Below are 26,141 nucleotides of genomic sequence, written 5' to 3' on the forward strand. Positions count from 1 at the left end.
TTTATTTGAATTATCTGTTCTAGGATTTTTTTCCCTGTGAGGCAGAGGGAGTGGTAACTGTTCTCATAATGAATTAAATCCTGTAAGACTGCAAGAAAAGAAATCTAAGCTACAATAAAGTAAAAAGGAAACTGTCATTGTTCTGAGACAAGGGGGAGAGTACAGAGTACTTTTCCAGTGTACTAATCTGAAAGTACCCATGGTACAGCAGAACAAGAGAATGGAAACTGAAGAACCTTGATGAAGTGACGCTGATGAGATTCAAGAGTGTTTGATAAGAAGATTAAAGGTTTCTGGAACTTCCTGGTCATTAGGAAGAAGAATTTAGGGTTTCAAGTGGATTCTTTGAGCCTTTAAAAAAAGGATTCTGAAAGTCAAAAGTCAAGTTCAGTGTATGTTTTAGTGAGTTTGTGTTTACTTGCTGTGCTAAGAGATTTTAGTGCCAGGGAAATAACTAAGATAGTTGTTTGGAAATTTAAAGTGAATAGTTATTTTGAGCTACAAGGAAAGGAGCAGGTCAGTTCAGTTAAGTAACAGTTGTATTTTCTGTAATTGTTTTTCTCAACGTAATAGTTTACCTATTTGTCCTTGGGTGAGTGAGCAAGTTAATCAGCTACAGGGCATGCATTGTATAATAACTTTATAAATGTCTATTGTGTTTGATTTCCATTTCCACAAGAGCTTTAGATCTTGTAGCTGAATATGATCCTTGTGCTTAAGCCCTTTTACATTATCCTGGTTCATTCAGATGGCAGAGAGGAATTGAAGTTCCATGCCTCAGGCCAGTAGCAACAAATATTTTCCTGGCTGGGCAGGAGGAGCACACAGGGCTCACGGTTAGTAGCAGCCTGTGCTAGTCAGTGACTGGAATTGATGCAGTTTGTCAAGATGGCTATTTTCTTGTATTCCTACTAGAGGTTAATGTTTGAATGGGAATAGCTAATCCAAAGGGTGGAGACCATTCAGACAGGCAGGCAACGGTGTTATCCTATCTCTAGGCTCTAATTGAAGTGACTTTGAAAATGGTTACAATAATAAGGATGTAGATAAGGGTAACTTAATTCAGATTTTTGTAGGTATAAGAGTATGCAGTTCAGCAGAAATGGGTATAATTATGATTATTAACTTGCTCCAGACAAATTCTTTTACCATAACATGGTATGCTTTGCTGTTGAATTTTTCTTATTCTTGGAGCTGCAGACCCAACATCAGAAGGTATATGTGAACTGTATATTATATCATTTAATGCATTTGTTGTGAGTACTTCTCTCAAATAAAGGCAAAGCTTGAATCTGACATGTCAAGTGCTTTCTCTTTATTACAAAGTGTGGCTGCATCATGTGCTACCCATGTCTGACAGAGCCTGAACAGCCTATTTTTGGTAGTACTGATTCAGGTAGCCGAGTGGGAAGGATGGTTAGAGCTGGAAACAGTGTGAGGATCAGATGAGGAACACTATTTTGCTGTTTGCTGCACTGAGTGATGTATCTGTTGCCATCAGGTTAACTTTGATTCCTCCTTAGCGTATTTTAAATAGTTGTGCATCAGGAAAGTATTGTAGTATGAATGATAGTTTCAACCAGAAAGTTTTGACACTATTGCTTGGTGTTTACTTGTTTGTTTTTGTTTTGTGTGGAGCTCATGTTTTTCAGTAAAAACACAAACCTAACTAGTACTAGCCTTTGCTCTCTCAGAGTTTCCTCTGATTTGCCTGTTAGAACTTAAGGTGAGTGTGAACTCTACAATATCATCTGTGGTTAGTAGCAATAAGGGAATATTATTGAGACTTTCTGATTTAGCATACTGTCATCACCTGATAAACACTTTGAGAGATGTGTTCAGAGTGGTCAGTACAACTAATCTTGTAATATCAGAGGAAAATCAATAGAAGGTATACAGAGTCTATGGTTGCAAGTAGATGTTTCCATCAACTTGTGTTCCCATAGACTCCTCTTACAAGACCACACAGGAATACCAGGAAAAATACAAAATAAATGGCTAACCACAAATTGTCTGCTGTCCAATGAAAGTAATGAAATTACATCCTGGAGCAGGATTGTTGAGTGAACATTTCTGATTTTTGGAGTGGCACTTAGATTATCCTATTAAAAAGTTCATGTGGAAGTCTTCTGTATTATTAATTTGGTTCTGTTTCTTGAAAATGGTTGATTTAACTTGATGGAAAAAAACGGCAAAGTCTCAGTAAAATAGCAGCAAAAAAGTGAAACGCGATCTTATGAGAGAAACAAAGTTCTACCCAAAAGTGCACAGTGAAGATTTCTATGTCCACACTGGATTCTCACCCACTTCTTAAATTACTGTATACAAAATTTTGTAAGCCAAAAATTTTGGATCCTCAGGATTAATGGAGTGCAGAAAATGGGCCCATTTTAAGTTTTCATATGAAAGATATTGTTTTACTTACATCCTTACCTGTTTCCTCATTTTATAAAGGTAATTCCAGTCATACACACACACAGAGTGGTTTTTTTTTTTTCCTGTATGAGTTACTGCTGATGCTACAAATGGTAACCTGTATGGAATTGCATGTTTAAATAGAGCTGTTTATATACTGAACCAGGAGTGGAATAAATTAAAGTATGTGCTTTGGGATGGGAAGTATAGGTGTTGAGTGAAGATGTTCTGACCACAGATGTTGGTCTTTTCTCTGTTCCCTGCTTAGTGTAACTGGCCTTTCAAAGTACAATGGCCAGACTTCACACAGTCATTAATACTGTCTGCGTTGGTAGATCCCAAGAGCCGCACTGTTGAAGTAGTTAAATAAGGGTGCGTGTGGGGAGAGGAGGAAACTGAACTGATGTTGCTATTTTTTTGCCTTACTGAATCACCTTTAATGAGATTTTCCTGCACAGTTGGGAAGCATGTTATTTTCTACTTGAAGATGCGAGATAGTGATGTTACAGAAGGCAGATGACGACTGATGACTGATACTTTCCTGATATGTGCACTTCCAGTGTGCATGCTTCCTTAGTGCTGCAACTGCAAAATGAACATGTATGTGAAATGTACAACTATCAGCTTAGAATCATGGAATCATTTTGGTTGGAAGAGACTCTCAAGATCATAGAGTCCAACCACAACCTAACTCTAGCACTAAACCATGTCCCTAAGAACCTCATCTATACGTCTTTTAAACACCTCCAGGGATGGTGATGCCACTACTTCCCTGGGCAGCCTGTTCCAATGCCTGACAACCCTTTGCTTGAATAAATTTTTCCTCATATCCAGTCTGAACCTACTCTGGTGCAACGTGAGGCCATTTCCTCGTGTCCTATCATTTGCTGCTTGGGAGAAGAATCCAATACCCTCCATGCTACAACCTCCTTTCAGGTAGTTGTAGAGAGTGATAACGTCTCCCCTAAGCTTGCTTACCTCTGTATTTCTAGCCTGGATACTGACTTTCTCTGGAGGATTGGGGGCAAAAGAAGATATGGCTGAAAGGTAGCAGTGTTGACAACAGAGTGCCTGCATGAACTTGAAGTGCTAAATTGAGTATGTATTGGTGTAGCATACCTGCCTCAAGCAGGATTGTAAGGGTAAGAGGGAAGGCTCAAGCTGTGTAGCAAAATTAGCCTACATGAAATTGCTAAAGTTATGCACTGCATCAGTATTAATAATATTTCTTCCATTTCTCAGCGAGTGATTTACTGATGTGCATTTTTCATCCTTTTCAGCTGTTTGTCCTGGTCAGTGTTCTGGCACACAGCTGCTGCCGTCTGTCCTTGTTCTAGCCTGACTCTGACCTCTTATTTTGCTTCTGCTCTCCCTTTCTCCACTGGTTTTGGAGATCTTGGTGACTGTCCTGTGTGGTGTGTTTTTGTTTTGTTTTGTTTTTAAATAGCTTGTTCTTTTTTATTACACCAGAAATTATTTATTATGAGACATACAGCTCTTGGTAGCTCTTTGGTATGTGGCCTTGTAACTAACTGCATCATGTTGTAGGAGGGTTAGATTGTACATGGCTGCAGTCCTTCTTGGATTTGCTGCTTTTGTAAACAGGTTCATTAGGGACTACTGAGACAGAGGGAGTAAATACATGTAGAAGCATATGCTTTGCTTGGTGTTTTTTGTGTACGTGCAAGAATTCATGTGCTGTGAGAAGGAATTTGATTAGAGATTCTAGGTGAAGAAGATTTAAAAAAGAAAAAAAGGCATTTCAAGGGTAGACACCTGATGTCTCTGAATTTTTACTTTTGTTATACCCTTCAACATTTTTTTTTTCCTGTGAACTAAAGATAAACCAGGTATATTCAGAAGCAGCTCTTTTCTCTGTTATTAAAATATGTGAATTCTAGTCTTCAGATGTCTAGCTCTGCATATGTGGGAGTTTCAGTCTTCTTATAATAAAAGCAGTGTTGTAACCTCAGAGATGTCAAGGCCAGTTCATTTAACAAAAAAAGAAAAAAGCCATTGACAAACACTGAGCTTTCATGATGCACATAGTCCTTTGCTGCTTTCAGACATTTCCTTTGTACAGTATTTTCCCACACAGAACAAAGTGTTGGTTTGCCAATGAGATGAGGATGAAAAAGACAAGTTTTCCAGTGTCTGGAGTAGCAGTTGTCTTAATGGACTTTCCATCTGTCTCCTAATTGCTTTTCTACCAATACAGATTCATGTGCAGTGGAGAAATGAAGGTGTTGAAACAAAAATGCAAAGAACCGATGAAATAGAAAAATGTGAGAGCTGCTGCTGTTTTACATTACAAGCGAGGACTGACCCCAGGCCCCCTGTTTTTTCCTGCTAAGAGGAGAGGGGGGTGAACCACTGCTGTCTACAGGTGACTGATTTTTGGGGATAATTGGATGAAGGGGAGTAGAGAGGATTTGGTTGGAGAAGGGCAGCTGCCTTACCTCTCTCCAACAGGTGTGCTACTCTGCCTGCATCCTCCTGGAAGAGGTCTTGGGGCTGCTCATGGGCGTACTTTCAGACCCCCACGGGTGCTGTTTTTCTTCAGTGGGTGTCACCCACCTCTAGGTGGACCTGCACCTATTGTTTTATTGGTTGAAATCTCAGCCATATCACAAGTGGAAAGACTTGAAACTGTCTGGGAAAATAGCAAATACAGAAAGGTTCCTAAATGTTCTTTAAAGTTTGATGTTGCGAACCCCGAACTTTAAAGTGGGGAGAGAGATTTATCTGATGATCAGTCTATTCCAAACACTTTACTCTCTTACATTAACTTGGTATCCTGTGGAAACCATCTTTCAAAGAAAGCTGATACTGTTTTGTCTCAAGAATTTAAACCTTCTAGAAGAGCACATGCAGTTGATGATCTAGATGAAGGACCTCCTTAGGTGAATTGTTTACAGATCACAAATATAACTATATGTAAGCATGAAAGAATGGTGCATGAGGCATAGGTCCTGTCTCTTGTTAGAGAACAGCCAAGTTGCCATTATGTTCAGCCATGGCTCCCTCCAGGTGGGTCACTTGGTAGGGTGACTGAGGCTGCAGACCTCCTGTTCCAGGACCTTGTGGGAGACTAGGTAGTGCTGCTGTTTCCATGTTGCATCTTGCACTGCCTTGTATCCCTCTGGCTTTTAACTTTTTAGTTCAGAGCTGTGAGAGAGCTGAGATGAAAAGCTTTGTGTGTGAGAACCAGTACAATTTTCCTATTCCCTAACACTTTCAGCTCATGACCAATGTGTTTTTTTTCTGGCAGCTGGAATTATGTACAGCTGTACCTGGCAATCTAGATCTAGGGACCCAAGTGCTAGGCTGTGTGAGTTAAATAGGATGTGGAGCAAATGCTCCCAGCATGTTTAAAAGCATGTGGTAAGGATAGCATGTCCAGAAAGAGATGACCAAAATGGCCAAGCAGATGGAACAGCTGCTTTTTGGGAAGAGACTGAAAACACCGGGGCTCTTTGTTTTGGAAAATGAAAAGTTTGGGGGGAATATTATCAAGATTTTACAGAAACATAAAGATGATGGGTAGGTTGAACTAGGCAGAACTAGTCATGCAGTTCCACAGTACAGAAACTAAGAAGTGTCAGATGCTTTTAAAATGAACAAATGAAGTTGCTTTAAATAAGGGGCACTGTGACCTTTTGGAACTTGCTGTTGCAGAAGATTGTGGGGCAGACAATACCAATACCCACTTTTAAAAAGAGTAGAAAGGAGGACCCTGGAAACTACTGACCTGTCAGCCTCATGTCTGTGCTTGGGAAGATGATGGAACAGATTTTCCTAGAAGCTGTGCTAAGGCACATGGAGGACAGGGAGGTGATTTGGGACAGCCAGTGTGGCTTCACCAAGGGCAAGTCCTGCTTGACCAACCTAGTGGGCTTCTGTGACAGAGTGACTATACCAGTGGGCAGAGGAAGAGCTACAGATGTCATTTGTCTGGACTTTGTAAAGCCTTTGACATGGTCCCCCACAACATCCTTCCCTCTAAATTGGAGAGGTATGGATTTGATGGGTGTGCTGTTGGGTGGATGAGGAACTGGTTGGATGGTCACACCCAGAGAGCAGTGGTCAATGGCACAATGTCTCAATGGACACCAGTAACAAGTGATGTCTCTCAGGGGTCTGTACTAGGACCAGTACTGTTTAATATCTTCATCAATGACATAGACAGTGGGGTTGAGTGCACCCTCAGCAGGTTTGTGGATGACACCATGCTGAGTGGTGCAGTTGACAGGCCTGAGGGATGGGATACTATCCAGAGATGGCACATGAGTTGGGGCAACCCCCAGTATCAATACAGCTTGGGGGATGAAGGAATTGGGAGCAACCCTGTGGAGAAGAACTTGGGTACTGGTGGATGAGAGACCGGACGTGAGCCAGCAACGTGCACTTGCCACCCAAGATATGATTTGCCCTCTGGGTTACATCAAAAGGAGCGTGGCCAGCAGGTTGAGGGAGGTGATTCTGCCTCTCTGCTCTGGTTGTGCACCACCTGGAGCACTGCATCCAGCTCTGGAGTCCTCAGTACAGGGAAGACATGGACCTTGTGGAGACAGTCCAGAGCAGGCCACCAAGATGATCAGAGGGCCGGAACACCTCTCCTGTGAGGACAGGCTGAGAGAGTTGGGGTTGTTCAGCCTGGAGAAGTGAAGGCTCTAGGGAGACCTTATTGTGGCCTTTCAGTACTTCAGAGGAGCCTATAAGAAAGATGGAGACAGACTTTTTAGCTGGGCCTGTTTACATTAGGACAAATGGTAATGGTTTTAATCTAGAAGAGGGTAGATTCAGGCTAGACGTGAGGAAGAAATTTTTTGCAGTGACTGTGGTAAAATAGTGGCACAGGTTGCCCGGAGAGGTGGTAGATGCCCCATCCCTGGAAACATTCAAGGCCAGGCTGAATGAGGCTCTGAGAAACCTGATCTAGTTGAAGATGTCCCTGCTCATTGCAGGGAATTGGACTAGATGATCCTTAAAGGTCCCTTCCAACCCAAACTATTCTATGGTTGTATGATTCTATGTTCAAAGCAGAGTTTGACAAAACTAGTGGAAAAGAGGTCCATTAATAAATACTAAGAGGATGTGTCAGAGGTGGAACTTCCAGCATCCCTGGTACAGCAGGGGTGCAGAAGGAGCGGGATACAGAAGGGGCAGGGCTGGCTTGTTCTGTTTGAATAGTATCTCTGACACAGCAATGAAGTGCTTGGGTGGGTGAAATGAATGTTGTGCTGAACCATTAAGGCATACCTTATGTCTTGAAATGCATTTTCTACAATTGGCTTTTGATGCCCTGAGTAAACCTTGAGCATAGGTGCTTTGTACATCTCTGACCTTTTTCTTTAAATCTATGTAAGTCCTGTAAGGTTATTTGGACAGAAACTTCCTTTTTAGTTATGTTCTGGAAAAGTGTATACTTTTCAGACTCTGGTACCTAGGCAGAGTTTCTTAGTAAAAAAAATGAAGACTTCAGATTTCTTTTGTCTGAGAGACTGCAAAGACTTCTGCTGCTTAAAATTATAGCACCAAATATTTTAAATAAGGGAAAAAAATACTCTTTTTCTGCTATTTTCTGTTGTTCTTTCGCCCCTTATGCTTATGCAGTAAGGCCAAATCGTAGGTTGTTTTTCCTCTCGACATGAGGTTTACTCAGCTGGTTTAATGAGACATTTTTTTCCTCACCAGCATCTCCATGTGCCCTTACTTGAGTCACAGGTTAGGAGCGGACTCCACTGGGAAGGGTATTATCAGCTGTACGATCCTAATTCAAGTCTCTCTTTTCTAGCTTGGGTTGTTTGTCTGTCTTTCTGTGAAATGCATTGAATGAGTGGGGAGTAAATGGGTGTTTAACAAATACTCTCTTGTCTTTGCAATCCATATGAAGTTATTTGGTAACAGTACATGGTAGTGACAGTAGTATTAGTAGCTGTTTGTGTACGTTTTACCATGGGTGTGTGTGTAAACATATATATATGTGCTGTGTCTCTGACTGTAGATATAATCTCTGAATGTGAGTGAAACATCCAGAAATGCCTTATTGCAGTCTGTAAAAATATTCCTCCCCCCTACAACTACTGATGGTAGTTGTATATGCACTTAAATGTATGTGATATGTTCAGCTACTGCCATTTTGCTAGAATACTGAGCTGTTTTTGAAGCAATAGTATGTTTTCCAAGAAATTATTCTCACAGAGAATCTCATGTGTTATGGTGTTTGCTCTTTCTGTAAAATTCTTCATTGTATATTCATAGAATCATGGAATAGTTTGGGTTCAAAGGGACCTTCAGAGGTCATCTAGTCCAACCCTCCTGCAGTGGGCAGGGGCATCTTCAACCAGATCAGGTTGCTCAGAGCCCTATCTAGCCTGGCATTGAATATCTCCAGGCATGGGGCATCTACCACCTCTCTGGGCAACCTGTGCCACTATTTTACCATCTTTTCCTTGTGTGAAACTTCTGACATAATGATTTTTCATTGTTACAAAAAAGTTCTCATCAGCCCTGTTGTTCTAAAAGCCATTTTGGAGGCTAGATGGATAATATCCTATTACTTGGCCTGTATGGCATCATAGGCACTCTTAAATATTTTTTTTGAAAGTGAAACCTGCACCAAACATGGAAGCCTGCTTTAGGAGTAGGAGAGTTAAAAGTGTTTTTTACTACAGGGAGGGAAGAGAAAAGCTCTCAACTATTTTGTATTTTCAATAATACTAACTGTTGTATCCTGGGTGTTCCTGTCTCATCAGTATTCACTTCAGGCACGTTAGTTACAGGGAATTGCAGGTAATCTGATGGGTTTTAATGTTTGATTTAAGTAACTGTGGAGAAATCATGACTTTTGCTGTGCAGGCTTCTCATAAGAGATGGGAGAAGAGGAAGTAGAGAGGGGTGGAAGTAGTGATGAGCAAGCTTAACAGGAAGCATGAAAGGGGGTGAGTTTTCTGGCATTCCCCTCAGCTAGCTGTGCTTTTTTTCCTTAGTCATATAATTAATTTTTGTAGCAATCTTACAGAAGTAGGTATATGGCTTAGTTTTGCAAAGCTTTTTTTAACTGGGGTTCAGCTTTTTCATGAAGAGTGCTTTCAGTCACCCCATACTTGAACTTTCTTTGGACATCCCCATGGACATTTCCCTAGCCCATAAAAGGTGGTGAAATACCCATTCTGCTAATATGCTGCTACCCCTTCCCTCCTGTGTATTTAAAATAATAGTCGTAAGTGTAATATATGATAGTGGGTTTAAAGCTATCTTAGAGAGTAAAAGAATGTTACAAAGAGAGTCCCAGGAAATTCTGTATTGGTTGGTAAGTTATTTAGAGAGAGGATGGGGAAAGGGATCATACTTGCATGACCATGGATGTGAAGTGAACAAAACTTATCTTTGCTTTAGATTATTTTGCTGCTGTCCTAAGAGAGTTTTTATGAGCCACGTAGAATTAATCAGGAGTAGAGTCTGACACTGGGAGAGTTTATGGGGCTTTAAACATACATTTATAATTTTCTCTTAGCTGGAATATATGACATGGATTGTTACAAGTTTTGGAGATAGAGAAATAATGTGCAGTTTTTGGCTTTTTTTTTTTCCACATAGAGTAACATCTGGACTAAATGATTTCATTTTAAAAGTCTAATTATTTTTGTTCAGACTTGTCTAAGTATAATTTATAAGTATAATTTACTCACTGCTCAGATCACTTTGGAGGAAATCGGCTCTGTAGAAGTAATAAATAATCAGTTAAGTTTTTATTTTTATTTCAATTGAGCATGCATGTGTGTGAATATAGTTATACACTTTTCTTGCTAATTATTTACACAGGTTTATTTTCACAATATTTGCTTGATTCTTTGATGGAAGATCTAAGCCCTGCGACTATCTTTTTAAAGAATGAACCAATATATTGCTACGTAATGAAAATGGTCAGCCTTGAGGGTTTTGGAAATAATGATAGCTGAAGGTGCCTATGTAGGTCTTTACACAGTCTGCTCAGTGTGCTGTGTTACATTGATGCAAGTCTGGGATAAACTTTCAGCTTCATTAGATTTCTGTGTGCCATAGGAAGCAGAGCATAGCCAAAATATTTCCTTGTGTGGTAAGCAAAAGAGAGTTTCATAATGGTAGCAGTTGAGACCAGACATAATCACAGCCTCTTCCTCCAGCAAAAACTCACTGTTTTCTTCCAGTTTTTGCTCCTAACAATTACATGCAGTTTAGATTCTGTAGCATTGCTTGCTGCCAGCCATGGTTGCTTTCCTTTTTTTTTTTTTTTTTTCCTTTCTCTCTCGCTCTCTTTTTTTTTTTTTTTTTTTCCCTTTGGCATCTTCGTTAGTGGAGAACCACAAAAGCTGTATCAGGTGACAACAATGAAACCTTGGTCTAGGCTTCTCTAGTTTTCACAGTAGATTATGCGGACTTCTTTTATAAATGGCTATGAGTACTGAATCTCCTAAATGAACTGTTTAACTGAATTGCTTGGAGAATCCATGGGAACATACTTAAAATCAACAACAGGGAACAAAAATACACTTTTAAAAAATTCAGGTGCAAAGGCTGCATTGCAAATATTTTCAAAATGCCACAGAGGAAAATTATTTGATGTTTACATTGCAAATGAAATGGACAGATTGACTAGTTGATCAATTAATGTCAAGAACTACTAACACTAAACTCCAGTATTTAAACAGTGAGTTCTTGGGACAGTTGCCTTGCTTTGGAACAGTGCAAGCATCAAAGCTTGTGAGGAAGTGTTTGGGAGGCAGGAAATATGGAGAAGCAGGCCTAGATACAGAATAAACTTTCTCTGATGTTTATCCATTAATTTCTTCAGAACTGCAAGCTCTGCAAAACTGTCCTTTTCCCAGGAAGTTGTATCCATGTCCTGTAAACTTCACCTAGAAGTAGAACTCTGCAGAGAAAGAGTGGGTAAAATCTAAAATGAGAAATCTGGTTTTTTTTTTTTTTTTTTTTTTTTTGTCTATGTATCTACAGTGTGGAGGAATCAGATTAGTGAAGTTACCTGGATGTAATAACACTTTTCCTTTTTCCTTGACCTCTATCTCTTCAAAAGCATCTCCCATATTTTCAAATGTATAAAAAAGCAATAATGACAGAGACTTTTCAGAAATAGTAAATTCGATCTGTTTGCCATCAAGCATGTTCCTACATAAAGCTGGATTTTGGCTCTTCTTTTCCCGTATGGTTTACTTTTAAAATGAATCATGATTCTGACAACATCTTTCGATATAACCTGGAATAACATGATGCAAATGTCAGCAGAGGGGGATATAGGGTAGTTTGTGACTTCAGCTTCTACAGTGGTTGATCGAAGTGTCTAACAAAGCATTGTAATTACAATTCAAATTCATCCCCTGTTTCAGGGGATCATCCCCTGTTTCATCCCCTGCTTCAGCCTTTTGAGGATGTGGACTATTCTACTATTTCTCTTCACTAATTTCTACTGATTAATACACTTTACTAGTGGAAAGATTTTCCTGAGAACTCTAGCCTGAATTTTATTCCTTCAGCCTAAGTAATTTAAACTGTGGTGTTCATGGAAGTGTGTTAATTATCTTGGCTTTACACTGTGGTTAAGACCAACAATGTTTTCTGAAGCTGTTCTTAAGACCAGGCTGACTGTGCATCCCCACTGGTGACCCTGGCATCTGAGCACCCAGGCCTGTGCAGGGTGATCAGTCACTGCCATTTGTGTTCCTTGGGGCTCCTTTGCAGTACTGAAGTTAAGGACAGTAAGGTGCAAATATGAAAGGAAAATGAGGAATGTGAAAACTCATTTGGGGATATTAATGGTCTGGTTTTTGAATAGGTAACTGTTATTTCAAAAAAATCTGCCAGTGAAAGGGAAGGTTGTTACACCCTTCCAGAGGACGTACTGACTCTGTCATAGACTTTTAGTAGTCCCCTCTGTACTGTTACCTAAATGTTTCCAAGGTTACAGAAGCCATATAATATGCATCATATATATGGTATTGACTTCTGTAGTTCTGTCCCCAATTAGAAAGGTCATTATTGCCTTATATTTTAACACGTTATTTCAGTTACTGTGACATACTGTGAGAATAATGTTACCTTAAATTAGGGTGCTTTTTGTACGCAGGAAAGAAGCAAAAGTGATTTTAAAGTTAGAAATCTGTGCCAAAGTCAGCTTGCATGTCTGCTTGGATATAAAGAAGAAAATCTTCATCGTGAGGGTGGTGAGGCACTGGAACAAGCTGCCCAGAGAAGCTGTGCATGCCCCATCCTTGAAAGTGTTCAGGGCCAGGCTGGGTGGGGCTTTGGGCAACCCAGTCTAGTGGCAGTCCCCATGGCAGGGGATTGGAACTAGATGATCTTTAAGGTCCCTTCCAACCCAAACTATTCTATGAGGATTCTTTTCATTTATTAAATGAAAAGCCCAAGCTGTCTTCTGCACCAGATGAGTTAAATTTGTTACTGTGATAGAGCATTACTTGCGTTAGTTTTAACCAGTTTAAGCTGAACCAATGCAAGTTTTTATTGTAGATAAGACCATAGGTCAGAAGATTGTTAATTCATATCCTGGAGATTATTCTGTATTTCCTTTTAAAAGATAGGTCATAAAGTCAATTAGGAAGTTACGATATAAAATGTCTTGCTATATCCGTGTGTTCATATGCCAGAGGTTCCTTATACTCTGTTGCTTCCAACAGCGGAAAGCTCATGCTATTGAATAAGAGTGAGGATGAGAGAGCGCTTTGACATACTACTATTATACTACTGACACACTACTGTTAAATTTAATTTAAAATTGTCTATATGGGACTCAAAAGCTGAGGGAAGGTCTGATGTTATTGCCTTTGCTTCCAGCCTCAAGAAACATCTTCAAGGTCTCACACATTCAAAAACAAGTCTTTTAAGAAATCCAAAATTTGTGGAATCTGCAAACAAGTAATTGATAGCCAAGGCATTTCCTGCAGAGGTGAGTAACATATGGCATGGTTTTGCTTTCTTGCTGTCTAAAGGAAATTAATTTTATATTAGTGTTTAAGTTTCTAGGAATCCATGTTTCTGGAATTCCCCTTAGACTAAGTATAAGTGTTACCTTGGTTTCTTTCTTTCCTTTGTACAATAATGTTCCCTGCTTTTGTTGAGGAGTGGGGTTCTGTAGGAGGTAATTGGACTTGTATAATGATGTACTTTTATTACTGAGCAATTCAAGTAGGTTCCAGAATGAGGCAATGCCTGTGGGGGCTCTCTGAGGAGTATATGAGTGATGTGTGCACAGTGGGTGACAGATGCCTCTGGAATTCAGTCTCCAAATGAGGAAGGGTGTGACCCTCACTCACTGAGACATGAATGTTTTCTCTGCATTAATTTGCAAAAATTCACAAGAGCAGCCATCTGTTTATTCCTTTTAATGCTTTTGCAGTTGTGTTATGCTCTGACTAATCCCTAGTCCTTCAGTCTAATCACTTGCAGAAACAATAAAGAGATCACCCTCCTGGATGCAGACTGCAGAGGCTCAGCTGCCTCTGGCATCACTGCCTGCCTCCTTACTGCTGTTTTCCTTCACTCTTCTCCCTTGTGTAGAATTGAGCATACTTGCCTCTTCTCCTGTGGCGGCATTAAATCTTGGGAACGCTCAATAGGTTCTTTCTGCAAGTTGTCCAGGGAGAGAGAGGTTTCCATCTCCTGTACTGGTTAAGCCTGGTTAATGTTCAACTCCTGTTATTCCGTGTTAATAAAACAATCTCTTTAACTTGCTGCATGTGTGTTAAGGTGACTGAATTAAGGTGCAGACTTTGCAGATGAACAGCTAAATGTAAAATTGCCTCACTTGTTCAGCATTACAGTTATTGTCATACGAGTGGTAGTTACGTGTGTATTTCTTTAACGTTTTTCTTCTGTCTTTCTGGAGGTTGGTTCCAAAGTTCTTAGGATTTAGTTGGTTTCAACTTAGCAGAAATAGTATTGTTGGAAGGAAGCCTGCTTAGTGAAGGAACTACCTGAAGACCTTCTTGATCAGGTTCAGTCTAAAAAGCACTGTACCTGGAGAGAATCAGGGAAAGGCCTTGGGGGCGGATATAGGGGGGAAAAAAAAAGTTTCCCAGTTTGCTCTGGATTTGAGTTCTCACAGCCTAGAGCTGGAAGTCTCAAATTCACAAACGCTGTGTCAGTGTGCTTACCCAGCAAGGGTGCCAAGAGCTTTATCATATGTCTTGTAAACAAGTCAAAGGTTAGGACGAGTCTGAGCAAGTTTTCCTTTTGCCCCAATGTGTAATAGCTTTGGTTTAAATATGGACACTAACAGTACATGCCAATGTAACTTAACATCTCTTTGGCTAGCATGGTTCAAAATATCAGGAGGAAGGCAAAATGCACATGTATTCAAACCATCAAGGAAAAAAGCTTTCAGAAAAAAAAAACAACAAGAAAACCTGAGGAGCTAAAATGCTACACGCTCTCCTACTGGGATCCCTCCGGCACACTCCCCAAATCAGTACATCAATGGCTGTGATACATCCATGTCCGTATCTAAGTCTGTCTGGGGTAATTTTCTCTAGGTTTCTGAGTGCAATTTTCAGAAGGAGCCCCTTGATAGTATCACGTGGCCTCGTTTGTTCATGTGAGCACCAGGCAGACCCATCATCCTTCTTTGCTGCTGCTGGTACAGTCTGATTGTTAGCTGCTTGATACTTACCTGTGGGGTGGGAGCAACAGGAGTTGCACGGAGTGAAGTGATGATTTTAAGTAGTTTCCATTTAATAAGAAACTGTTTGTAGTTTAACTTAGAGCATGAGCTTTATAAAGCAGAGTTTTAGAAGAGACAGAACTAAAAGTTGTCTATTGCCGTGCCAGCACTGCAGTACTTGAAATGTACCCTAGTACTGTGAAACTCTGTTAATGTGAAGAAAAATAAATCAGCTGTTTCAGAGCCAAATGCTGTTACTGCTGCTTCTAGTAAATAATCCCTGAATGAAAGCGATCAAGTTGGGATTGAGGGGAGGGGAAGGGGAAGACAAGCCTTTAGTTAGGAAGAAATAAAGTTCCTTTGTGTATTAATGAGAAAATTTTGCTTTTTAACAGTTTCACCTCAGAAAACAATAGCTCTTTGTGCAGACTGCAGGTTCCTTCCAAACTGTATCTTATCAGTTAAAGGAAAGTTACATGTCAAGAGAAATTAAAGGAGGGGAAAGGCTCTATAGATTGGTCACTACATAGCATTTGCTGCTTATCTAGCAATGAATCATCTACTCGTAAGAAAAAAAAAAAAAAGCCATTACTGGGTGTTTTGTTGTTTAGAGAAGTTTTCATTAGTATGTGTCAGTCATTTTGGGGTTGTGTTGTTTAGCCCTGTCTTGCAAAATGTGTCTTTTGCTAGTAGCCAGGTCTAAATGCAGTGCTTAAAAGATTGCTGTGAAAAATGAATGATTGACTGAAAGGTATGCTTGAAGGATGATGTCCCTTTGTCCTTCAGTCCACCTCAGTAAAGTATACTCAGTTACTGTAAATTTATTCTTAACAAGCTCTACAAAAACAGTGGCAAAAAGGAAAGGCAGATTTGAAGAAGGCTCAGCTCCTGGCTGTTTCCCTGCGTGGTAAGCATGTTTGTAGCTGGGCTGTGTCTTTGCAGCTTCTCATTATGAAGAAAGGACAAACAGCTGTTGATTGATTTCTACAGTACCTGCACATTCTGCAGTAAACTGAGAACAACGTGACTCCCCGTGTCTCTTCAGCACTACCTCAAACAAGAATGCTTTTGAGATCTGGTTTGGTCTTCTCTGCAGTACAGTTCAGTTTAATTCAGAGCTAAGCAGATACACATCCTAATCATGCACATTTGTGTAGTTAGGCCAACAGGCTGCAGTGTTAGAGAAGCCTTTTGATTTTATTTTTTTCAAGCTACTTATCTTAGATATTGAATACTCAGTATTTGACTTTATTTGTAAACAAGCTGTCATAGTGATATAATTTCTATGTATTTTCCACGTGAATTTATATATTTTTGTGTTTTTATATATGCCTATATACATTTCTTATTTCTATTTTACTTTATTTTCCTTTGCTTTTTAAAATGATCATTTATCTTTGTGCTGGGATCAAATGTCTGGTAGTGTAGAACAGAGAGCTTTTTTAGATGCTCTGAATCTTTCCTGTCTCTAGAAAGTACTTTTCTGCCAATTTAAAAACTGGAGACTGGATTCAGGGAATTTGAGTAGTTTTAAATAATGAAGTATTATTTCCTGTCTCTTGACAGGATGAAATGGGTGAAATAAGTATGAAGAATTGAAACACTTTACATGTTTCTGTTGATGAAACTCCCCTCCTTGCCAGCTGACGATTAAGTTAACATGTTTAGATGCTGCTAGTAAGGCTTTACATACATACAATATAAAGCATTTCATGAACTAGATTTTGAATATAAAGCAATTAATGGTAGTTTGAATAAACTGAGTATATTTTTGTTAATCTAACCTAGCCATGAATGAGTTGGTTTTGGGAATATGTATTGGAGCGATCGCAGTAGGAGCGCTTGTAGAATTTTATTTGCTCATTTAAAAAAAAAAATTCTTTATGAAAACTGTTTTCCTTGATGGTTTGACCACATGTGCATTTTGCCTTCTTCCTGATATTTTGAACCATGTATAGATGCTAGCCAGAGATGTTAAATTACATTGGCATGTACTATTAGGTATATTGTGAGCAGAGAAATGCTTACTATGGTATTGTGTGCAAGCTGAGCGTAATGAAGAATACAATTCAACTTCTTAATGTAAAATTAATCTGTATAATAACTTCTGTCTTCTAAGTCATGCTAACATACAGTCTCATACAAGTGTTGATTGGCTTCAGTAAGTAAGTCCTAGACTGTTTCCTTGAGCATGTAGCATGTTGTGATATTCATAGAAAGTACATTTTCTCATCAGATTACAATATATGTGTTTAATCAAGGGCTTCCAGCTGCTTATGGATAATAGATCAGGATTTGAAGACAGCTGGAGCTGGTTTTCTTCTTATGGAGGCTTGAAATTTTCGTTTGAAATTCACCTGCTTCTTGTGATTGTACTTGTGATCCGGGCTAATGATCCACTTAAAATCTTATTTTGGGTTAGTTGAAGTTACCCAATAAAAAGTGGCCTCTGTATTTAATCAAATGTCATTGCTTCTGGCAATACAAGATACGTTTTTATATTAGACTCATTTGAAACCTACAAACTGTTCTTAAGGCTTGTTTGTGCATACTGTGTGTGTAAATATATGCATATTTAATCTTACGTGATAGCAGGTGGTTTTGTATATTTTATCTTTCAGTAAGTGCTAAGTTCAGTAATAACATATTACTATCTTAATAATGTGCAAAGCATGTCTGTGGTTACAGTTATGGCAGACAAACTAGAAGGCTAAAAATGCCAGACGCATTTGTATCCTGCTTGACTCTAAATGGTGAAGCACATAACTTGTATTTGTGGGGTTAGGGGTGTTTGTGTTACCCTGGTTTCCATGGAGTGTTCCTTGTGATATAAGATTCTGTATTACTAGGCACTTATATTCATGTATTATGAGGCTTGTCCATCTATTGATCTTATAATGCATCATACAAAAGGCATATTAACTGTAATTTCAACATAACTGTAACATAGTCATCTTATGGTTAATTATGGCAATAGGCATACCCATATAATTATGTTAATATTATAATGCGGGAGATATTTGAGAGAATGAAAGGGCTGTCATCAAGTTAAAAGCGTTTTTCGTCACTGTTGCTTTCTGTGTGATGTTTGTATGTACACTTACATGTTTTCTTGAGCACTGATCCAGCAAATTGTATTGCCTTCCATGGGACTATTTTAAGGCAGTTTTAAGATAAAAGCAGTAACTGAAGCACTTAAGCTTTTTAGTGGTGGGTATGGCTCAGGCTGGTCAAGAAAAAACAGAAAACAAACCAGAAAACCTTACTATTTTCCTAAGCAATTAACTGCTGATTACTTCAAAATTTAAGACGTATACGGGCCTGTGAGAAAATGAGACCTAGAATTTATTTTTGCTAGCACTGTATGTTTTCAGTTATGAGCAACACGATGATACGACGGACAGACAACTGCATGTAAACCAAGCTGTGTGGGCTGTAGGACCAAGGAGTGTAGTTTTTGTCCCTAGAACAGATTAATATCTTGTAGCTGCTGTGAACTCCAAGGAAGAGTGATTATGGAATGCCCAGACAAGGCTGGGTTAGGTAGAGGCCCAGGCTCTGTTCTGTTAAACCTCATTTGACTGTCAGCCTTGTTTGTGAAAACCATCTGGGAGGATGTCCAAGGGAGACTGCATGAATCGACCTAGCGGCAGCATAGAAGTCTTTTTAGGAACCCCTCAGAAATGGGTGGATGTCGATTGACCTGGACAGGAGTGACAAAAGAGTGTACTGTTCTGGGGAGGAGAAGGCTGGAAAGAGGAACTTGGATTGCTGCCCATCTGTGACACCAGAAACCTGGGAAGCTCAACCCCTCTTCTCTAGGCAGAAGATGCACACAGTAAATAGCAAATTCCACCAGATTAGTAAAATGTACTCTAACACAGCTGTACAAGCTGTGCATTCATATTTCAGCACAGAGCTTAGTGAAACATGGAAGCTGTGTGCATAACAACAGCAAAGATGTGAAAGGGAAGGATGAATAAAGACTTAACTAGAGCATAGAGAGATACAGAAGAAGCCACTGTAATTAGTAGATGTTACACGAGTGATAAATAAGCATTCTGGCTGAATACAGCCCTCTCTGGAGCTGAGAAACTCTGTAGAATTGACATCCTTTGATGACATGTTGTTAGCTGAGTGGGAACTGGGGAATGGGGGTGAAATGTTGGCAGAAATCTCTGAAGTGAGTTCCTACTAATTTTAAAACAAAAAATACACAAGACAAGCTGTATCACAGATATTAGATGATGTTTCAGAAAGTTGTCTTAGTGAAAACAGGAGTTTCCTGTTTGTTTAATTCATGAGGACTGACTTAATCATGCCAGAATTTGATCTGTGCTTATAAAATTAAAGTTCAGACCACTAAGGTTTCCGAAAAGCTGCAGGTTCTGTTTATTACAGGTAATATATTAAAAAGGAAAAAAAAAAAAAAAGTAAAAGTGTGATGTAAATGTGATTCTCTGTGGCCACCTGCATTTTTTCTAGAAAAAGCAATGACTGCTATGTGATCTAGTATACCTGCAATTTTACAAATTTAGCCCACTTGAAGAGAACCCAAAATTCTTAAGGGTGAATTGAAGTTAGAATTACCTGCTCTAACCCCAAAATTTGAAAAGAAACGCTACCATCATTAGAGTGTGTAATTTGAGTGTGATGAACTTGATATGCCACGTGGAGAAAAGAACGTCAGGGTAAATCTTGATGCATTTGGCTAAAACCTCACACTTGAATCCTCTAATTGGCTTTAAAACAAAGGGGAAGAGGAACTACGTGGGAGACAAAAATAATGTATAGGAAGATAAAGTTTAAATAAAGAAGAGATGGTTGAAGAAATGTGTTGCAAGTAATCCTGAAGCTTTCGAGATTTTACAGTTCTTGCACTGACTGAAGTTGTGAGAAAATCCTAGAGACAGTCCAGCCTTTTTTTTTTTTTTTTTTTGTTTCATGTGGGCTGCTGGCTACAGTAACCTATAGTCTGGTTAAAATGGTTTTGTGGATGAAATGTTGAAACATGGCGTTGTCTGTTCAGCTGGAGGGAGGAGGTCAAAAAATAACCATTGGTTCCAATCTGGATTAAGGTTTAATTGCAAGTGTAGCTTAAAAATATGAGGAAAAAATGCTGTATGAGTATTCTATAAAAAGTGAAAACATTTTCACTGTGCTAATGTTCTGCCTTTGTAACAGCATCTATGGGAAATTTAAACAAACAAAAAGAAAAGCAAAACAAAAAAGAAACCCCACCCAGGAGTTTTCAGGATGCAGTTAAAATTATAAAGTTAGACTGTAAATTCCATGGGGGGTGGGGGGGAACAATGACACAACCAAAACATAATCCCCCACAAAACTAACAAAAAACCCCCAAACAAAACAAAAACCCAAACAAAAGAAATAACCCAAACCAACACCAACTCACCAACCAATCAACCAAAAAATCCCAACAAACAAACAAAGAAAACAAACAAAGAACCCCCAAAGAACACTTGGTCAAGATTCTTCCTACAAGATAAGAAGAAGGTGGGAGTAAAGGAAGTAAAGGAGTAAGGGAGTAAAGGAAAAGAACAGACATACTATTACAGCCAAAGTATTTTTGTCTTAATAAAGATTTTCCACATCTGTTGTTAGCAACAGCAAGTGGAGTATTTAATCTGCAGGAAAGCTCATTGTTACACTCTGTACTGTATAGCCACCCCAAGTATTATGAAAAATGCAGAAGCTTTGCACGAAGTTCCTATAACTGTCTTTTGGCCTTTATCTTCAAAAACACTCTCTGCAGTCACTGTCAAGAAGTGCTGGGAGCAGTACTCAGATGAAGAGACAATGGCTGGCTGATTATGAAAAAAGAACAAAATAAAATCTAGGAAGATGCTTGAGGCACAGGAAATGCACCAGCAGATGTTGTTGCTGTAGTGTGACTTGCAGCACTGTTGGCGTGTGACTCCGATAACTTCTCACAAATGGAAGTGTTTACTTTTCCAGTGAAAGCCCAATATTTCGAGCTAGAGGACACCTTGCCCACTCAGAACTGCATGCTGTCGTTTTTAATGCTGCAGTTAGTAATTTCCATGTGTCTGGATTTTATACTTCTTTCATTGTGGGTCTTGAATAGAATTGTTACATAACTGGTAGAAACAGGTCAGCAGAAAAGTGTGTGTGCATGTGTTGGTGAGAGTTTTTCTAATAACCTGATCACAATGTTAATAAACCCCTGTCAAAATAGAAGCGGCCAGCAAGTTGCACAGTTCTCTCCATTTGGGATGTTTTGTGATGGATGTCTTTCTGTATAAAGCTCTGCCTGGAGAAGACCCTGTCGTGGCGGCCTTGTTATGCATTTGTTAAATCATCTTGATTTGATTTCTGAAAAAAGGAAAACGTTTCTTACTCAGAGTCGATGACAGACCTGGGAATTTGGGCAAAACATTTCCTGCAGGAGGGAGATGTTTCTCAGTAGTGGTATCACTAGCTGAGCTACTAAAATGACTGAGCTTTACCATTCCTGAGATACTCTGACATCCACTGTTCTGTGGTATTGAGAGAGAAGACTGGAATTGAGAACTATAAAAACAATGTCTTGATTACACAAATCTTTTTATATGCTTGGTTTAGATTACATTTTGTTGTGGAACATCCAGGAATCTTCCATTACTGTCAAAAAATAGCTATAACAGTATGTGTCTGTTTTGGGGAAACTGAATTGGAGATGCTGAAAGGAAGGATCTTTCAAGCAGCTGAGCCTGTGATTTGGTATTCTAATTTATTATTTGTCACCAGAAAGTTAAAAATTAGTATCAAGAGCTGCGTAGTGTATGCTTTTGGGGTAAGTGAACTTTCTTAGGGAGTAGTAAATTCTTAAACTAGATTACATCTCTTAGATTCTCTATTTATATGCAAGTTTGTGGTCCAAGAGTTTTTCTGAATTACCTTGCTTGTACCCTTGCCATGCATAGAGTTATTTAAAAATGCACACATACAAAAACACCATGGAGAATCACTTGATAAAAGTTTTGGTTAAGTGTGAGGTTGTCGTTATAAACTAGTCATGTTTTAATATTCACTGTATTTATAGTGTGTTAGGATGTTTGTATGAAATATACCACCATACCATATATCCATTAAATGTTAAAATGTGACGAGATGAGTAGCCCTTACTACACCGATAAAAGTTTAAGCTCTTTGTCCTGGTAAACCATAAATTATTCTGTTACAGAAGTGCCCTCTTACTTTGTAAATATTTTGCTACTGGTTTTCAGATAGCATCTTAAATGCATGAATTTAAGAAGTAGACTTTAATTTCATAAAAACCTTGGAGCTTAAGTCTGAAAAATATGATTCACTGTGCTTATCTTTCTGTCTTTACCCCGGCATCAGTGTTGTTAACTTGTAGGAATTACCACATCTTCATTTTGATGTAAGGAAATGTCTTTTTTTTTTTTTTTCCTTTCCCTTTTCAAAAAATGGATTCTCAGAGCTATTGTTTAGGAGCTGTTTTGAAGTGTAGCAAATTGACTAAATATGGCTTGGCCTCCATTTCATTGCCAGCCAGCTTGGGACAGTTGTTCTTGGAACTGATGCCAGAATCCTTAAACACAAATTTGGAAAGTCTGGTATTTGACGAGAGCCGATGTGTGGGATGCAGACATTCAGCTGTTCAGTTGAAGAACTGAAGTAGCCTTGCTGAGTGTGACACTGATTAAGTCCTTTGGACTGTTTCAGACATATTTTTAAATTTGAATACACTTGAGCTGTCCTGAAAAGAACCGAGTGCTATTTTGCTTGTAGAGTTTTGCACGAAGAATGCCAGCATTCAGTAGAAGCTGCTTGTTGAGATCTTTTAACTGTAAGTTGCATGTGTTTTCCTTAATTTTGATGCACTGTGAGTATGCTCAGTTCTTCATATGTTTTTTGCATTGCACGTTTGCTGCACTGAAAAAGCATTGGCTGCACAATTGTGGTATAATATACTGCTTTTTTAGCCTTAGAAATTTTCTGAAAGTGCCTCTCTCTGCTGTTCAAGACTTTCCATAAAAACAACTGGCATATTCAAACATGGTTATCTCTGGCAATCTGGTGATTGAGGTAGTCCATCTCTTTGCAAGCACTGTAAATGCTTGAAGTGAGACAAAACCAGACTTGGGCTGAAGGGGTTCATCCATCCAGGCAGGATAGTTGTGAGGTAGTAGCATTAGCTATGGCAGGATGAATTCTAAGTAACAAAATACTAAACACTTTTTTTTTTTTTTTTTTTTTCTGTGCATGAGTGGTTAATTTGCTAGTGTTGGTGAAGAGATCTCTCACTGTTAACAGTTTTTAGCAGCTATAGTGGAGAAAACCGTATGTATTGCTTTGTAAATGGAAGTGCCTGGAAAGGCAGTGGTGCTTCTCGCCACTAACTTTTCTGTGCTCAGATATTTGGAAGGTTGTGGCTGCTGCAGCATGGCCCGTATTACACTCGCTCTTTCTCTGCATGCTTCCTCATACCTGATTCATGGCATTTTCTTGATACCTCTCTTTCTTTTAAATGATGCTGATACTTCCACCCCTGCCACGTGTGTATAAATATATACTTCATTTTTCTATTTTTTTTTCCCCTCCCTTCTGGAGAAATAAATAGAAGCGACAAGGAAACAGAAGGACAAATTAGATTAGAAGTACTCTGACTGAACTCTATCTGTACTTTAAAACCAACCCTGAAGTTTATTCTCATGACTCTACTACACTAGCAATAAAATTGTTGGTAGGAGTTATCATCTGGAGATTGATAATTGGCTTCTGGTTAGTGATCCAAGGTGTACTTTCTTCCGATCAGTTGTTAATTCCTAAGCAATGTTCTATGCTAACAGCCTTTTTATTTTTTGATTTTTTTTTTCCAATTGGTTTTAGCAAATGGCTGTATGTTTACTACAAACAAGACTTTAGTCATGTATATATGTATATATGCATGTATATATTTGTGTACGTGTATGTTCACACACACACACATATATATTTGTAAATGTTTATACAAACACATATGCAGATCTTCATATACATAAAAAAAGATTACCAGCAAATGAAAACTTGTGATGCTTGTTGTACCTCAGTAGATTACACAAAATGCTTTGAACACTGGAGCCTGTGGTAAATGCCAAGAACAGCCCATCAAAATAGACTCAGTCATTATAACTTTTGTTGTTACAGGCAGAGATTTGGTATAATAGTGAAATTCAAACCTGCCAGAAAAGGGATTGTTGGTTGGATCTGTTAGCTTGGGGATCCATTTCTGTTGTTGGGATGTAACTGGTGTGCCTTTTGGGAGCAATGTATGCAATGAGCACGAGGGAAGGGGGAGAATCTCCTTTCTGCTTCTGAGCACAAAGGAATGCTTTGTTTGCTCCCAGCATCTGGGCAGTCAGTGATCTCATTTCAGAGTGCTTATTTCTATCCAGTTTTACTATCATAATCAGCTTTATTAGACTGAGGGAGAGAAGGTAAAGATTTAACTTAGTCTAATCCATGGAAGTGCTGGATTTAGATATGAATAGTATTTCTGGATGCTGAGGAGGAGTGAGTCTGTCTACATGAATGAATCAGATCTCTGTCCTCAGAATGTTACAGATCTAAATACCTGGAAAAATACACAGTTTGTTTCAGTCAGAGAGCTTTGCCTGGTGTTTATTTGGCTGTTTACCTCTTGAGGCTTTTATAGTCTTTGTTTCCTTTGAACCGCATAAATATAGCAATGCTTTGTTTGCAAAGTGTTCTCCCTTCAATTATGCATGGAGTTTGTACACTATATTTCTGTGTTACTTATGAGTTTCAATGGGATATTGCTGAGAGACTCAGTCATCTTGTTGCTATCCAGGCTAAATTCACATCTGAGTTCACTGCTGTGTTACACAACAGCCGCACACTCTGACTTTCCATGTACATGGAAACTGAAAAAATGTAATGGCTGCATTTACTGTTACCGACATCTTTAATAAAGATTTTGTGTATTGTTGGTAGCATTTATGATTTGGTTTTGCATGAGCCAGTAGCAAAATTGTGGAAGTTGTCATGGAAAGAAATCTAGTTCTGTATTTCATCTTGCCCCCTAGAAATCTAGGCTTAAGCATCACTAAAGAAGATGAGAACCTTGTCTGTAGTGTCAGGACAGATCTACTGTTTTATTCTTTACTTTTTCTGATTGTCTCTCTTTAATCTTCTTTTTTTTTCTTCACCATTTTGCAGGAGAACTCAGGTTGTAGAAGAAACAGTATGCATGCATATTTTTAGAGCATCTGTTAGCCTTTTGCAACATCAAAGCTAATCATGCTGATTTAAAATACGAATTGTACTAAATATGCACTTTTGGTGCATTAAATCAATTAATTTAGTCATCCCCCATACTGTCACACAAGAAAATTAAGCTTTTCCTTGTGGATTAAAGGCCATCTTCTCTTTAAGGTTGATAGCGTTTGTAAGTATGTGGTTATTGATTGTTATCAGTACTAATAGTTAAGCAGTGTATTTGTGTGAACACTATTACATTTTTAAAATAAAGAATCTCGATCCCATTAAGTACTATGAGCAAAGAACACACTCCTAATTTATACCTGGGGAAAATAAGAACCCAGCACCTACAAGATTGCATAAGAAAATGGGCCAGTAAGCCTTACCTATTTTTTCCCTGAGAAGTGACTGGAGCATGAGGTTTTTTTTATTTAGCAGTCAGTGCCCTTGAATCTGAAATGGGTATGGTCATTTATTTGCTGACATCACATCTTGGCAGTTGTATATTTCCAGTTGTGTCAGGCTGTAGAGTATCTTAGTGGAAGCCCTGTGAAAAGAGCTTGGCTTTCAGCTTCAGTGGCCTAAGGTTAGGCCCCAGTTAATCTTTCAGCCAAATGTCTGTGGTATTCTGCAGTTTACTGATTTTGAAGATTGAATAAGTAAATTTTTCCTGAATGTAAAACACAATGTAGGTCACAGTAACCCAAAGGATAGACACGGCATGGAAAATAAAGCAAGTTTCAGAGTAAAAAAGGAAGTGCATATAAATGGAAAGTCTGTTAACACCAGCCTGTGTCAGATT

The 26,141-nt window shown here is 38.9% G+C and overlaps 1 protein-coding gene across 6 annotated transcripts in view; it reads left to right on the forward strand.

Moving 5' to 3' along the window:
- Positions 1 to 26,141, forward strand: part of TNS3 (tensin 3) — a 231,904-nt gene that overhangs the window by 50,037 nt on the left and 155,726 nt on the right. For all 6 annotated transcript variants that reach the window (XM_082044752.1, XM_082044751.1, XM_082044753.1 and 3 more), the window contains exon 2: positions 13,267 to 13,378. In XM_082044752.1, the coding sequence (XP_081900878.1) occupies positions 13,267 to 13,378 (112 nt within the window). The remainder of the gene's footprint in view (positions 1 to 13,266; positions 13,379 to 26,141) is intronic.

This window comes from Streptopelia decaocto (assembly GCF_964273445.1).
Source record: "Streptopelia decaocto genome assembly, chromosome: 2".
Lineage (NCBI taxonomy): Eukaryota > Metazoa > Chordata > Aves > Columbiformes > Columbidae > Streptopelia > Streptopelia decaocto.